General features: G+C 51.5%; 1 protein-coding gene and 1 long non-coding RNA gene across 2 annotated transcripts in view; one reads left to right on the top strand and one right to left on the bottom strand.

Annotated features, from left to right (window-relative positions):
• The window catches only part of Pptc7 (protein phosphatase targeting COQ7), a 38,386-nt gene that overhangs the window by 19,275 nt on the left and 3,153 nt on the right, over positions 1–15,958 (top strand). Inside the window, 4 exon segments of the mRNA NM_001107141.1 lie at positions 6,183–6,362; positions 10,234–10,432; positions 13,467–13,590; positions 15,026–15,155. Coding sequence (NP_001100611.1) covers positions 6,183–6,362; positions 10,234–10,432; positions 13,467–13,590; positions 15,026–15,155 — 633 coding nt within the window.
• Positions 1,234–7,649, bottom strand: LOC108352448 (uncharacterized). The gene is made up of 4 exons (XR_015634837.1): positions 7,377–7,649; positions 4,800–4,941; positions 2,480–2,899; positions 1,234–1,839 (listed from the first exon to the last, which is right to left on the bottom strand). It is a non-coding gene; the product is annotated as an uncharacterized LOC108352448 (long non-coding RNA).

Raw genomic sequence — 15,958 nt, 5'->3', positions numbered from 1 at the left:
GGGCAGGATGGGCTGGGGTGGGCTGGACATCTCCTAGGCCATCGGCTGCGTCAAGATGAAGCTAACATCTCCTTCCCAGACACTGCTGTCAGAAACTCACTGATGTGACAGAAACTTCATGCAGGAGAGAGAGCGTGGTCTGAGGTGACAGCCCTTCCACATCAGCCAGGCGGCTCACCACCTTTTAGGTACCTGATGCTTTTATCGAACAAGGATCCCAAGCAAAATGCCACCAGCTCAATCTCTTGAGGAGGAAAAAACCTCAAACAGCACTTCAACTTTCCAGTAAAGCCACAGAGGGAAAACGCTTAGCGTACATCTAGAAATTGGTCACTAATCTACAAGGGGAGAAGCTACCCAAGTTTCACATGGGCGTAGCCAGGAAGTCGCCGCCAGAGTGGAAGGCCTTGTGGTCCAAAGCAATGGTGGGGGTGGGGGTTGCGGGGTGGGGGTGACAGTTTTCCCACAAAGCAAGCTGTCCTGACCCAGGGGTGAGTGCTCCTGCTGTTCAGTGAGGGGAGGTTTTTGTTATGGACCAAGGAGAACTAGAGAGAGGAAGCATGAATCTGTTTGCAGATGCATTGTGGGAGCCAAGCTAAGTGTTCTCAGCTTGGCTACCGTAAAACCGAAGACAGGGAGGAGGATCTTCCTGGACGGACAGATACTACTGTTTCCTAGCAGTTGGAGCCCAAAAGAGCAAGCAGAATCCAGAAGCTTTTTAATCTCTCCAAAGGAGATCATCTCCACTAAGTGTCATCAGACGCCCTTATATAAAGAAGATGAGAGGCCAGGAGCAACGCCCCCGAGATCAAGCATCTTATTACACGGGTCCCACAGCATAGACCTATTGCCCTGAAGAACAACGCAGTAAGGAAAAGGAGGAGCTGCAGAGTAAACGTTTGGCCAAGAGAATGAAGGAAGCCAAGGAAAACTGCCAGGAACAGATTACCAGGAGATGTAGGCTGTGCTTGCCGAGCGCTTCTACTGAGTCCAGTCCAAAATAAGTAAAGTCACAGATGCATGATTAGGCCTTGGGGGAAAACAGTAGAGACAGGGAGCCAGAAAAACGGTTCAGAAGGCAGAGGCACTACCATCAAGTCTGATGGCCTGAGCTTGATCCCTGGGACACAGCGGGCAAGGAGAACTCTGGATTCCCACATAATATCCTGTGACTGACACACATGTACTTTAACATGCCATGACCCCCCACCCCCAGTTAAAAATGTAATAAAATTTAGATCAATGGAATGCAGTTAATTTTATTTAATACATTTAATTAATACATTAGACCCAAAGACCTTTTCTGTGTGTTCAGTAGCAAACTCTGAAGGCTGCTAGGCCGTGTTCTTGTTGCTGGCCCTGAGTGTTTTGTAATCCAGGCCGTCTTACGTTTCATAGCAAGCAGATCTCTGCACACTCGGTGGTCACATGGAGGATCAGCTCCCGGTTAGACAGGTCCCTTCCCGTGCCCTTCTCTGTCTGAAAATTAGAGGACCCCCTAGGCACAGCCAAATGCCATTACAAAGAAGGTCTGTTTTCTTCCCTCAGTGGCCTGTAAACATTTTCCATTCATGCTAGGACTGGAGTTCCTAATGCAAGCACACGGCACTGCTATACACGGTGACCCTGCTGCTGCTGCTGCTGCTGCTGCTGCTGCTGCTGCTGCTGCTGCTGCTGCTGCTGCTGCTGCTGCTGCTGCTGGGAAACACTGTGCTGACTTCTGTGGGTGTCTTTAGGAGTCTTCCCGGTCACAGTTTCAGCAGTTTGGGGGTTTTGTCCTTTACATAGGCATTTTGACTAACAGCTTTATTCAGGCTTGGTTCCCCTCTTCCTTGTGGTCTGCGTGTCATAAATACATGTGGTGTAGGTTACTCTGACCCTTGCTTGAGTCTGGCCGAGCGCCCACCTCTTTCCCTGGTAGATTAGTAAGCACTCTCCAGATGTAAATTTCCCTTTTTAGCTTTTTTGGAAAGCTGAAGTAATGTTGAGTTTCTTTTTCCCCTCAATGATTGAGCCTGTGGCATTTTGCCCGGGATTCGTCTGCTAAAGGCAACAGGTATCTGAAAGGTGGTGCTGCTCCACGAGGTGGCTGGTTGGAGGGACTGTCCAGCCACTCAGCCCCCTGATTTGTAATTTAAGTTAATGTGGCTGTTGGACCAGGGCCTGGTTAAGAGCAAATTCTTTCCCTGTGCATGCAGTAGAGAATGCGTGATTCATCATCAGATGGTGTGCCCAGGACTGGAATCTCTGATTCTGTGTTTTAACATAAATCGTTACATAAGCCCTGTGAAGTAAGGGTTCCTCAGAAGCATGACAGTAAGCATTCTCCCCTTCTTTGTTCTTCCCTGCCTACACCTGCTTAAAGATTAGGGTAGAATTCGCTATTGGCTCCTGTGAGGTGAGGGGTGTCTCCTGTGGCTCTTGCCTGCACCCCCAGCCTGCTGCTAAGTTCATAGGCCCCCATGACTGCAAACCTCACCTGGAAGCTCACGAAGCAGGCACACGAGTGATTTTTCTTTGACATTGTTAGTGTCGCCATCACTGTACTTAAACTTGGTATTATGGGAAGTTTCCAGTCGGTCAAGGTAGAGGCGAGCACAGCTCTCATTCAGTTTCAACAACACTCCATTCACGACCAAGCTTGACCCGGCTCTCCTCTGTCGCCCCCTCCTCCACCCCCAGTTATTTTGAGACAGACGCCAGGCTTCATCCCATCCCATCAGCTGGTTTGGAATTGCTCCAAAGGGAGGCCTGGCTTGCTGGTGGTCACAACGAGGAGGAAGCTGCTGCTATTGTCTCCTCCTCCATTGTCTTCCTTCTGTTTCCTATGAGCTCACCAGAGAGTTTCCTGTGTTCATCATGTCAAGCCAGTGCTGTCACATACGTCCTTTGAAGATGCCTGTGACAGATGAATGATCACAAATATAAATGTTGTATGGGAGGGCTGGCTCATACTCAGAAGGCGCTAGATTTGACCCAGGGACGTAGCTAGGTAGGTAGTGCTTGAGCCTTACAATACAAATAAATAAATAAAGCATAAAACAAGCAGACCTATGTTTTTCTTATTTTTGATGTATGTGCATGTGTCTGTGCCTATGGGTGTGCATCTGTGTGTATGTGCATCTGTATGTGTGTGTGTGTGTGCGCGTGTGCATGTGCCCGTGTGTGTGGCTCAGCCTGGCCTCCATCTTGCTAACTCGGCACAGTTGGCCTTGAGCTCTTGGCTTCTACCTCCTGAGTGTTGGGATTACTGGCATCAGCCACCGTACTCCGCCTTTTTATTCCCACATTTAGTTGTTTACTTAATTAATTAAAAATAAATTCTGCTTGGCTATTTGGCTATTAACAACTCAGCCTTCGGGCTGGAGAGATGGCTCAGTGGTTAAGAGCACTGGCAGCTCTTCCAAAGGTCCTGAGTTCAAATCCCAGCAACCATATGGTGGCTCATAACCATCTGTAATGAGATCTGATGCCCTCTTCTGGTGTGTCTGAAGACAGCTACAGTATACTTATAAATAAATAAATCTTAAAAAAAAAGTTAAAAAAAAAAAACAAAAAAACAACTCAGCCTTCTTGTCCACTCCTCCCCCCAAATTTAAAAACAAAATCTGGGGAATAGGGAGATGAGTGCATTGATTGTCGGCAGAGTGCCCACTGCATAAGCATGATGACATAAAAGGACAAGGTAGCAGCGTGTACCGTAATCACAGCGCTGGTGAGGAGGGCTGCTCTACCCAGTCAGTGAGCTCAAGGTTCAGGGAGACACCGCCTCAGAAGATGAGCTGGAGGTCAGCAAGGTGGCTCAGTGGGTCAAGCAAGCTGCTTCCTGTGCAAGCCTGGTGACCTGAAGTCCCAGGAGCCACACAAGGTGGATGGAGAAGCCCACGCCAGCGAGTGTGTTCCTTGACCTCACATGGCATGTACACACACACACACACACACACACACACACACACACACACACACATACTAATACACACAAATACATGAAGATGATGGTAAGGTAGAAAGTTGTTGACCTCTGGTCTACATACACACACACACACACACACACACACACACACACACACACACACACACACACAAAGACCAAGCTGTGGCACATGCTTTTGGTAAAGATAAAAATAAAACCAAATGATATGTTACAGTGTTCACATATTCCAGGCATGTATTCGTCTACTGGGCTGTAACTCCAGTCACCCCTAGAGCAGTGGTTTTCAACCTTCGTAACGCTGTGGGCCTTTTAATACAGTTCTTTGTGCTATGGTGACCCCCAATTGTAAAATCCTTCTCTTGCTACTTCAGAACTGAAATTTTGCTATTGTCATGACTCATAATGTATCTTTTCTGGTGGTCTCAGGTGACCCCTGTGAAAGGGTTGTTTGACCCCAAAAGGGGTCACAGCCCACAGGTTGAGAACCACTGCTCTAGACATTTAGAATCAGTCCCTTATATCTAAAACAGCCATTGTTTGCATTTCTTACAGATCCTTCCAGGAAAGCCGTAGAAAGCCTTACTAATGTGTATGTGTGTGGCACTTCTCTGTTTCTTTAAAGCCAGTAGGCAGGAATTGATTTTAACTTTGGAAAGAGTTGAAAAGCACGTTGTTTTGCAAGGGGTGCGATGGGAGACAGTACAACAGTGACGTCCAGGGTCTATTGACTGAACACTCCTTTCCTGTTGCTAAAGGGAGCGTAGAGCAGATTCCGCACTCACTGGCAGCCCCATGGACCTGTGGAAGTGTGCACTGGTATCACCCAGCAGAACAGACCATGAGCCACACACGTGATTTTAAATACCTTACGAAAAAGCGAAGCCAGGCGCTGGTAGTGACACCTTTAGTCCCAATATTCGTGAGTCAGAGACGCGCAGATCTCTGCGTTCGAGGTCAACCCGCTCTGCAGCATAAGTTCCAGGACAGCTAGGGCTATACAGAGATACCTTGTCTCAAAAAGAAAAGAAAAAAAGGGAAAGAAAGAAAAAGGAAAAACTGAAACCAATCTCTCTAGTGATTTCTACCAAAATGCTATTGGTTTGAGGCACTGCGTCTTGTGAATGTCAGGCGGGAGCCCTACCCCTGAGCTATGTCCTAGCCCCTTTCTGACTTTCTGAGACAGAATCAGGAAATTGTCCGGCCTGGCCTACACTTACAGTCTTCCTGGGTAGCTTGGATTATGGCCCTATCCTACCAGGCCTAGCTCCCAAAGTGCTCTTGGAATCTCTAGTCAGTGTAAAACAGTGAGAACACTCTCCTGCCTCCCTTCTAAGTTTTCACAGTCCACTCAGCAAAGCTCAGTGTGGAGCAGCCTTTCCCAGGGCCCCTCGGCACACATGGGCTGGCCGGCTCGACAGGGCAGCGTTGTTTTCTGAAGGAAGAGGAAAGGGATGGAATCTGGTTTCCATTTTGTTCATTTCTTGACATTTCGTTATCTCTGTGTGTGTTTCTTGCTTCTGGGATCTGATTCCATGTGCGTGAGTACATGTCCCGGCTCTGCCCTTCTTTCTTGTACTGATTGCCAGCCCTGGCCCAAAAGTTATCATCAGTAACATCGGTACTTAAGAAAAAAACGGGAGGGCCTAGAGAGGTGGCTCAGTAGTCAAGAGCACTGGCTGTTCTTGTGGAGGATCTGAATTCAGTGCCTGGTGTCCACATAGCAGCTCGGGGAGGATCCAATGTCATCTTCTGCCCTCTGCAGGCAGCAGGCCCATGATGTCACTACAACCCTCACATAAGTATTCCCCAGCACTTTCTATCCCCGGGTCTCGTTACTATGTAGTTATTGCTGGAGCTTGCTCTGTAGACCAGGCAGGCCTCAAGCTCACAGAGATCCACCTGACTCTGCCTCCCAAGTGCTGGGGTTAAAGGTGTGTGCTACTTGTTATCCATGAATAGTCAAAAGACCACGTAGTAAGCATTTGATTTGGCGGCGTGAACAAAGATGTTAGTTTGTGTGGTGATGCTCCTAACTGAGGCTGCGTGAGTACAAACACCAGTGTGCACCGGTGAGCTGGCAGGGAGGGGCGGGGTAAGGGTTTCTGGGAAGTAAATGACTGTGGTTTCTTGTTTTTGGGCAACACTAGGGACTGAACGTAGGGCCTTGTGCGTGGGAGGGAGGAGCTCTGTCACAGAGCCAAGTTCTCAGTCAATGATCAAGGTCTTAAGAGCCCTTTTTCTCTTTCAGGAGTTGCGGATGGCGTTGGAGGGTGGAGAGACTATGGAGTGGACCCGTCTCAGTTCTCAGGGACTTTAATGCGAACATGTGAGCGGTTAGTAAAAGAAGGACGCTTTGTCCCCAGCAATCCTGTTGGGATTCTCACCACGAGCTACTGTGAGTTGCTGCAAAACAAAGTACCCTTGCTGGGTGAGTAGACGTCTGTGTCCCTCCTTACAGCACCCACTGATAGCTACACAAGCCAGATTTTGCCCATAGTCCAGGCTAGCCCCGAACTCAGAGAGCTGCCTCCTGAGTGCTAGGACTAAAGGTGTGCGCCATCGTGCCCAGGGTCCTAATCGCCAGAACCTCTCTGGTTACTAGAGGGCCTCCCTTGCCCACACCTCTGTTTAAAGTGAGCTTCTGCTCAGTGACATGAGATGTCCCTTGAGTTCTTCTCCGCAGAGGCTCTTTTCTTACTGCCTACTTCCGTCCTCCTCCCACTGAGAGCTCTCCTGGAATCCAGCTTGGTACTGCCTTTCTCCCTGTTAGAAGTAGTCGTGTCTGTGCATGAATGCGTGGATATGGAGGTCAGAGGAGAACTCGGGCGGGAGTCCATCATTTCCTTTCCGTTGTACATCAGACCCAGGTGGTCACGCCTTGGCACCAAACACTTTACCTGCTGAGCCAGCTCGCAGTCCCCTGGCCGCTTTTTATTAATATATTTCATTTGTTTATTTTGGTGTGGGGTCACGTGTGGAGGCCAGAGGGCAGCATCCCGGCGTAGGCTGTCTCTGCAGTACTTGGTCCTGGAGGTAGGGTGCAGGCTGATGGGCCAGCTCCCTGCTTCTCTAAATGTAGTCAGAGGACATCTCGGGTCAGTGGGACATCCTAGGTTCTGTCCTAGTACCTCTGTCAGAGCTGTGACTGTGGGCAAATCACTTAACCTGTGAGTGGAAAGCGGTCTCCCAGACAGTTTCCAGCACCTTCTGTGGGCACCAGTTCCCTACCTCACTCAGCGCTTACTTGGGCCTAGAGTGGCCCGTTACAGCACAGAATGCCCTTTTTTTTGCTGCCTAAAAGATTTGAGCACACAGCTCCCTGACCTAACCACACACCTCCACAGCGTTGGCAGCTAAATAGGACTGTGAATCTACAAAGCCGTGCTGGGTGTAGCTACACGCAGTGCTCAGAGCGTGCTTTTATTTGAAGAGTCTTTCTTACCTTTAGTGAATGTCATATGTGCATGCTCATGGAGGCTGGGAGGGTGCTGGGTCCCTTGGAGCCGGAGTTGCACAGGTGTTGGGAGCCACTGCGTGGGTGCTGGAGACGAATCCTAAGTTCTTAGGAGTCCAAGGGGTTGCTACCGTGGAACCTTTAATCCCAGCCTTTGGGCAGTGGAGGCAGGGGATCTGAGTTTGAGACCAGCGCTCTAGCACGGTTTAGAGCAGGGATCCAGCATGCACGCCGCCGCCCTTCAGTCGCCAGCGCCACACAAGAAAGAAAGCTGAGGTGTCAGACCTAATACGGTTGTTGGCCGAGTGCTAAAAATAATTCCACTTTAACCTGAGAGATTTGCCCAGGCACCTGCCGATGTGGGTCAGTCTCTGAGCTTCTGACCCTCATCTTCACGTGCGAGCTGGGTCACTTGAGGAGGGGAGGAGTGTGAGCTGCCAGGCAGTGTGGGCCTTCCTTCATTGTTCCTGCTCTGGCTGTGAAAGCCCCAAGACTCACAAGGACCATTTTGATTCCACAGGGGCATGAAATGGTGGCTTGAGGTTTTCACGGTGAGTCATCGGGTGTTTCCTAAGGAGCAGCTCCAAGGCGGTCGTTTCTCACTCTCTCGATTTAATTTCATCAGCTCCCAGATGTTCTGTGTGGCCGTTTTGTAACATTGAGTAGCTGGAGGTTTTTAGGAAGGAAAGCTGATGGCACCGCAAGCCATAGAGCAGGTTCTGACAGCACCCTGGCTGGCACAGCGCCCACATCGTCCCTTTCGTAGGCACCAAAGGGGTGTCAAAGTCACTTTTAGTCAGTCTACTGCAGAGTACAAGGGAGCTGAATTGCTGGACATTAACGATGGAATATGCATACATTAAATTAGGTCTTTGCACTGGGACAACTATCGGAATTTCACGGAGAAGCAGATGGCTGTAGTCGCTGAGCTTCTGCTTGTCCCTTGTGGTTTTGAGTGTGCTCTGCTTACACACAGGACGAGGCGGGTGCACGGGGCGCTCTCCACAGCTGGCTAGAAGGAACAGGCCTAGAGAGGCCGAGGGGCCTGCTCGCCGTGCGCAACTGGACAGCAGTGTCCAGGGGCTAACTGGGTGTCCACAGTCTGCTCAGACAGCCCAGGCTGGCCTCAGACTCAGTGTGGCTGAGGATGACCTTGAGTGTCTCAGCCTCCTGCCTTCATGGCCTGAGGCCTGGGGTCACAGTTGTGATCTGATGAATGAGCGCAGACGTGGTGCATGCTCAGAGGGCATTCGGGCAGCTCAATGACGGATGTCTCAAGTCAACACTTTTATAAAATTAAATCGATCTATTTACCCTATGCATATTCATGTGTGCCTGAGTGTGTGTATGTCCACAGAGGCCAGAAGAGGGTATTGGATGGGTCCCCTGGAACTGGAGTTAGAGATGGTTGTGAGCCACCATGTGGTCAGTAGGAATTGAACTTGGGTCCTCTGGAAGAGCAGCTAGTGTTCTTAACCACTGAGCCATCTCTCCAGCCCCCAGGACTAGCTTTAATCTCTTAACTCATTCATCTTCCCTTTCCTAGTGGATTCTCTGACACACTTCCCTAGTGGCTCTCACTGGATAACCCACTGTAGGTGTTTGCCACAACGTAACTGGTTTGCCCTCATGCCCGCACCCCAGGGATTTACTCGCAGCCCTGTTTCTGTGGATGAGGAAGCTGAGCCCAGAGCTGACAGTAGAGCTTGGAAGTGGTGGAGCCCCTGCGGTTCAGGTCATGCTGCTGAGTGTGTGAGGCAGGACTCAGCTATTGCAGAGACCGGTGCAGGACCGGGCTCGCGCTAGAAAGCGTCTGCCACACGGCTGCCAGCCTGCTCCAGTGGCGTAGGAGCAGACGTGTAGCTCTCCGGGGTCTCTGGCCTCTGACCAGTGCTTTCACCTTTCAGTGCGACTCGCGTCTCTCAGGGTTCTCCTTCCATGGCTTCTCTCAGGGAGACCTGCTGCCTGAAGGAAATGCGTGCTCTCAGGCCTGTGACTCTCAGAAAGATTAGTTACCCGGTGCCTCCCCAGACTGAGAGTGAGCAGGCTCCCTGCACTCTGGCCAGCCCTGTGCTTGCTTCTTCTTCTTCCTCTTCTTTTTTAAACATTTATTTCATGTATATGAGTACACTATAGCTGTCTTCAGACACACCAGAAGAGGGCATCAGATCTCATCACAGATGGCTGTGAGCCACCATGTGGTTGCTGGGATTTGAACTCAGGACCTCAGGAAGAGCAGTCAGTGCTCCTAACCACTGAGCCATCTCTCCAGCCCCTTGTGCTATTCTCAGAGAACTGGCTGCCAGCAGCCCACCCACACAGGCGTGCTCCATTTGTTTCTTGGCGAGCTGCATTATCTTCTGGTGGAGACAGGTGCAGTTTTTGCTGCAGGCAGCCAGGCCAGAGCCTGGGCCTTGTTCAGCAGTGGTTGCACGGGTGCCTGCTGGCTGCTGGCGAGGTGGGGCTTGTCCTCCTGGGCACCAGCCTCTGGAAAGTGAATAGGTTGATCTTCAAGCCACTTGTGAAAATTGGTCCTGTGACCTCTGTGAGTCATCAGTCTAGTTACGCTGCCATAACTAAAGAAGGGCTAGCTGCAGTTACCTTGTTCCAGCAATTAAGTATTAAAACACAGTAGCTTGCTATGGGACCTCCCCGCCCCCCATGTCTACAGGAGGAAGAGTGTCCACCACACCCCTTGTCTGCAGCACCTCAGCCCCCCTCAGGGTTCTCTGGGGTGGGGCACACGGGGAAGGTCCTATGTAAACAGAGATTGCCATCACAGCTGCTCCTGTGCTGATGGGCAGCAGCCCGGGGAGACCATGAGTGGACATCCATGTTGTTTTAGGTAGCAGCACAGCCTGCATCGTGGTGCTGGACAGAAGTAGCCACCGTCTGCACACAGCGAACCTGGGTGACTCGGGCTTCCTGGTGGTCCGGGGCGGCGAGGTCGTGCACCGCTCTGATGAGCAGCAGCATTACTTCAACACTCCATTCCAGCTCTCCATTGCTCCCCCGGAAGCTGAGGGAGTCGTCCTGAGCGACAGGTAATCAAGCTGCCCACACTGCCCTCCCGTCCTCCTTCCCAAGAAACTGCCGGTCCACAGGACCAGGTGGTGGGGCCTTGGGAAGGGGTTTGCTTTAGAGTGGGCATCCCAGGCAAGCCAAGGTGCTCTGAACACCGTCACTGCACGCGGTGTGCACAGGCCAGCCGCACTTCGGCAGTCACCTTATCATGCAGCAGCACACTGGGAGACGCCCGTCTTACCTGTCAGAATAACTTCCTACTCAGACGTCCTCTCCACACACGCACCCAACAGAGGAGAAGTAGCCAGGCCTGCCTCCGTCCCTAATGGGGTCACTGGGGTGGTCTCTTTTTCTTGATGATTGCTAATGCCTCTTAGTTTATTTTTAAACTTCCAGGAACCTTTCAAAACAAGTGGGACACTTTAAACTTCATTTTTAGTTTTTTCTTTTCTTAGACTATGGTAAGGTTAGGGCTCGCACCACCCTTTCTTCAGTCACCTTGCAGGGGCTGCACGTGCTGACTGGCAGCCCCTGAGTGGGGATCTTCGTTAAGAAGCTCTGAGCAAATGCTGTTTCTGCTTCTGCTTTTCTACCTATTACCTCCTGGTGAACCAGATCTCAAGGCCAAACTAACACAAAACAACTTTGGTTCTGGACCAAGGACATTATATAATTAGGTATTTGGTGTTGTCCACTCAAATAATCTGCTCGCTAGGTAGGCATGGGGGTTGCACCTGTAATCCTGGTATTCGGGAGGCTAAGGCAGGAAGATTACCAGTTTGAGGCCAGCCTGGGCTATATATAGCAAGACCCAGTCTTAAAACACTCAAGAGCATTGCTGCTGAGAGAGAGAAGTACTTTGAGCTTTCGGGTCTGCTGATTGCTCTGATGGAAGGGCATCTGATTAGACACTTACTGTGTTGTTAAAATATTTATTTTGTGTATTTGGTAGAGGTAGTGTGTGTGTCATGGCACAGGTATGCAGGTCAGTTCTCTCCCAGCATGTGTGTTCCTGGATCAGTCTCAGGTGTCAGGTTGGCCATAGGTGCCATCCCTGAGCATCTCAGTGACCCAGCTCGCTTGTGTCATTGAGTGTGCTGTAATACATGTATGTAATGGCTGTAGACATAGCCATTTGGAGTAAAGGCCTCAGATGACAGCTTCCGAGCCACCGTACTTCCTTTTCCTCACGGGCTGTTTTGGCCTCCGAGTACCAGATCCCCAAGCAAGATTTGGGACAGGCAGGCTTAGCAGCAGAGTTCGCTGCCCTGAAGGGAGGTGGAGGCAGCCGCCCGTGGAGCCCGGCTCAGCAGCATGTGACTGTGGCTCGTGTTTCCGTGTGGTGAGAGTTTTCAGCGGCACAGCGTGTCCAGTCAGAATGGGCAGAGCTGCAGCTGGCGGAACACCAAGCTCGTGGGTGGGAGTGTTAGAGCACAGACTGTCCAATGGGAGGGAGGCTCTCACAAGCAGAATGGCAAAGGCCGCTCGTGGGGAAAGCAAAACCTCAGCATAAAACAGAGCCCCCGTGCCAACCTGGTCATTAATCTGCACTTGGAGAGCCCGGTACGCTCCAGAGACAGCAGGCCAGAGACTGGCTCGCCGACCTGACTTGCAGAAGGAGCTAACCCAGTTCCCACCAGTACGACAGTGGTTCTCTCTTCCTGCTGCCGTCCTTGGTCGTCCCTCTTATCTTCAGCTGTGTGCAGCCTCCTGCCCCGCTCGGGGTCTGCTCTGGGCACTGTGTGGATTGGTCCTCAGGCATGTACAAGGCCTACTTGGTGTTTTCTCTCCATGGGTTTCCTGTCTCCGCTCTTACTAGACAAGTGTGGGGTTCTATTAAGCCTGGGGCGCTTTGGCCATGGCCCCACTCTTGGTCAGTGTCTAAGTCTTCCTTCTGTTATTTCTCGCCACGGTGAGAAAGGTGACCTTTGAGGCTAGGAATAGTAAAGGCGGCCTTCAAGAGAGACTGAGAGCCAGCCCAGGGGGCTCTGCCTGCCTGTCCCCCAGCGTCAGATCTATTTCCTTTGTCAGAAAAGTACCTGCCATCACATTCTTTAAACGCTGTGCCCGGCTCAGGCATAATATCATTCCTGTACCTCGGAGGCTGAGGCAGGAGAATTGAGTTCAAGGTGAGCCTGAGCTACAGGTCGAGACCTTCCCTCCAAATCAAACAGAAAAGCCGTGCCAAGACCCCAAGACAAGCAATCGTCCTCCAGCCCCTGGTGCAGCCACACATTCTCTGGGAGGCTTCTGTCCAGACTGACGCTCTAAGCTTAGTCTCTGAGTGTCCCTCCTCCTCACAGAAGTAGTTGTATCTACCACATACTCCTGCCCTTTCTATTTAACATTAAAGATCTTCTCTCAACTCAGGGTTATTCAGTGTGTGCAGTATGTCGTTTAACATGTTTCTTGAATTTTTACATGTCAGGCACACGTGAAGGTAGGAGGCACATAGTCCTTAACTGTGCTCAGGCCTCTCTGGGTGTCCCCGAGCCGTCATCCTACAGGGGTCACGTCGTCTGTGGGTGACTAGCCTCCCGAGAGCTGGAAGGGGTGCAGTGGTGTGGATGGGAGAGGCAGGGATCTGAGGCTGCAGACTGGACAGGAACACTCCCTTCCACATAGCAGAAGTTAGACCTGCCTCAGGAGAGAGCTGTCCTCTTGAGCCGTGACTGCTCTCACGGCCTGGACTCAGCTTTACATGACGGCTTTGGTTAAGCCTCTGAAACATACAGATGCTGCTGTCGGCTAGTTCTGTCAGGATTGACATGTGAGTATGGCTTTGTGTTGTGAGCGAGGTTAATGCCCCAGCGGAGGTGTAGAGGTCACAGGACACCGGTGGCATCAGTTCTCTCACTTGGACATGTGGGCTCTTAGGATGGAGAACTGAAGTCAGCAGACTTGAAGGCCTTCGCCCTTGCCTGCGGCCCGTCTCTCCAGCCCCGCTTCTTTAGCTGACGCCCTACTGGGAGCCTCATCAACTGTAAAGCGTGGGTAAGGACCTCTGACACATACCTGCCGTCACCTTGCTGTTCCTCTCTGTCCTTGCCACAGCCCCGATGCTGCTGACAGCACATCTTTCGATGTTCAGTTAGGAGACATCATCCTGACAGCGACAGATGGGCTCTTTGACAACATGCCTGATTATATGATCCTTCAGGAGCTGAAAAAACTGAAGGTAACAGACCGGAGGCTGGCGAGCGGGGAGGCCCTCGGAGCCGTGTTCTCTGCGCAGCCAGAGTTTTATTGAGCCCATCACACCGTCCCTTTGTTGGTGGGGAAGGACTATTTTTGAGCTTCAGGAAATAATGGATGTAATATTCCAGGCGGTTATAAATGGGGACATTAGAGGAGGACTGGGGGGAAGCCCTGGGCTAAGCCCCTCCTCCGTAGAGTGGTTCAGGGGGAGTCGGAGAGGGATTTGTGTCTTTCCCGTGTTTTATGCACTTGCTTCTCCCCTCCTCCTTTCACTGTTACCACACACCCTGCAGCTGCTGAGGCTGGGAGGTCAGGAGTGAGACTGGGCAGCAAGAGTGTGGGTGTTGACCAGAGCTGCCTCCGAGGGAGAGTCTGCCTTCTCCCACAAAAGTGGCAGGGCCAGTAGCTGGGCTTTCTGTGTTCTCTTAGCCCAGTGAAAGTACTGGCTGGCAGACACTGACCTCGTCTAGCTCCTCAGCATTCCGGCTTAGGGTGTTTCTTCTACTGTCCAAGCAGTACCTCCTTGTCTGTTATTTGGGAAGAAGGAAAGTCTTATCCTTCAGGGTGGCAAGGGAGTCCTAACACCGGGCCTGCCCTGTGGTGTCCTGTACTGGAGCACTGTGTGCTGACAGCAGGAAGCACTCGGGCCTGCCCTCCGGGGCTTCCAGTCCAGAGGAGTGGCTGGAAGGAGATGGGTACACAGTATAGGCTGGTGGCAAGTGAAAAGGGTTGGAAATAAAGGGGACTGCTGTCTTAGATTGGCTAGGGAAGGCTCCTGTAAGGAGGTGGCCTTGAGGCACAGACCTGCTGGCTTTCGTTTTCATTATGAACTTTGGGTTTTGTTTGTTTGGTTTTTTTTAATCTTATGCATCTGAGTAACAAGAAGAGTTTTGGATCCCATGGAACCCATGTGAATGGTCATGTGGGCTAGGAACCAAACCTGGGTCCTCTGCGAGAGCAGCCAGTACGTTAATCTCTGCAGCCATGTCTCCAGCTGCCCTAGCCCTCGCTGGGTGACATTTAGACTGAACAGTTTAGAGCCTTCGAAGTCAGGGCTGAGGGGACGCTTGTCCTCACACTCATTTTGTAGATGAGGAAGTGGAGGCAGCTAGGACAGGGCATGGCCAAAGAGCTCACAGCAAAGCTTGAGTCTTCTACGGGGTGCAAAGACTGGAAGCCATTCTCAGCAGGGCCAGCACCCGGGCACCTCTTCCTTGTAAAAAGCAAATACGGCCAGCTAGTCCCAAACACGGGGACTTCCGAGGCTTGTTCCCTGTGGCCCTGTCTCCATGTCTTGTCTAACCGGAGTAAACATAGGTGCTGGGGGAATGTGCAGGTGAGCTCTCTGCACACAGCGTTCTCATGCGGAACTCACACGAGGCCGCGTGTAAAAATAACTCTGTCCTTCACTTTAGAATTCAAATTATGAGAGCATACAGCGGACTGCAAGGAGCATCGCTGAGCAAGCGCACGAGCTGGCCTATGACCCAAATTACATGTCACCTTTCGCACAGTTCGCATGTGACAACGGATTAAATGTGAGAGGTAAGCATTCTCTGGAAGGTTCTGAGCTCTGGGCGGGATGTGTAGGTGTGCATCCTCTCTCTGCAGGTCGGGAGGGTGGCAGCTCATTAATGTTCGGCCTCCTGAGTAGCTGACTCCCGACCGCTGCAGCAGTCTGCAGAGGGGAGCTGCACGACACTGCTCTTGATTGTCCTGTCTTTTATCTACATTGTGATGCGGCTGACTGGGAATTAGGCCAGTCCTAGCTGGATGACGTTGGTGTCAGAGCTGTGTGGAGCTGCCCAGCTTTTGCTGGTGTGATACTGTGACGTGCTGAGCACATCTGAGCTGAGGAAATGTTAAACTAGAGAAAAGCACATGCCGCAGCTACTCGGCAGATTAGAACACAGGCTATTCCGAGTCTCCAAACACTGGACATGTTTGTCCAAATTAGGGCAGCACGGTATGTGAGTGCTGGGCTGCAGCTGTCCTGCCAACCCCTGCTGCACTCACATGATGCTGTGGGCGAGCGGGAGAGCAGCAGGGTGGGTTCAGGCTTCAGTCAAGCCACCGTTGTGTTTGTGCCGAAGAAAGCTCAAGCTGGCCTCAAGTATGTGGTGACCCTCCTGCCTCAGCCCATCAAGTAGGAAGATTATAGGGTGTACCCCTGTGCCCCGGCCTGGGTGCTGCATAATTGTGCCTCGTTTGCTGTAGCTGTGGGAGAGGCATCGGGTGACATAGGTGGGTTTGAACTCCTGACCTCCCCAAACCTGGAGCTTGCGGCTCTGACTCTCCAGTCTGGGGCGTCGGCAGATCAGACCCACAGACAGAGCACTGTCTCCAGT

This window comes from Rattus norvegicus, chromosome 12, assembly GCF_021556685.1.
Source record: "Rattus norvegicus strain SHRSP/BbbUtx chromosome 12, alternate assembly SHRSP_T2T, whole genome shotgun sequence".
Lineage (NCBI taxonomy): Eukaryota > Metazoa > Chordata > Mammalia > Rodentia > Muridae > Rattus > Rattus norvegicus.
This window is presented reverse-complemented; position numbering and strand designations above follow the sequence as displayed.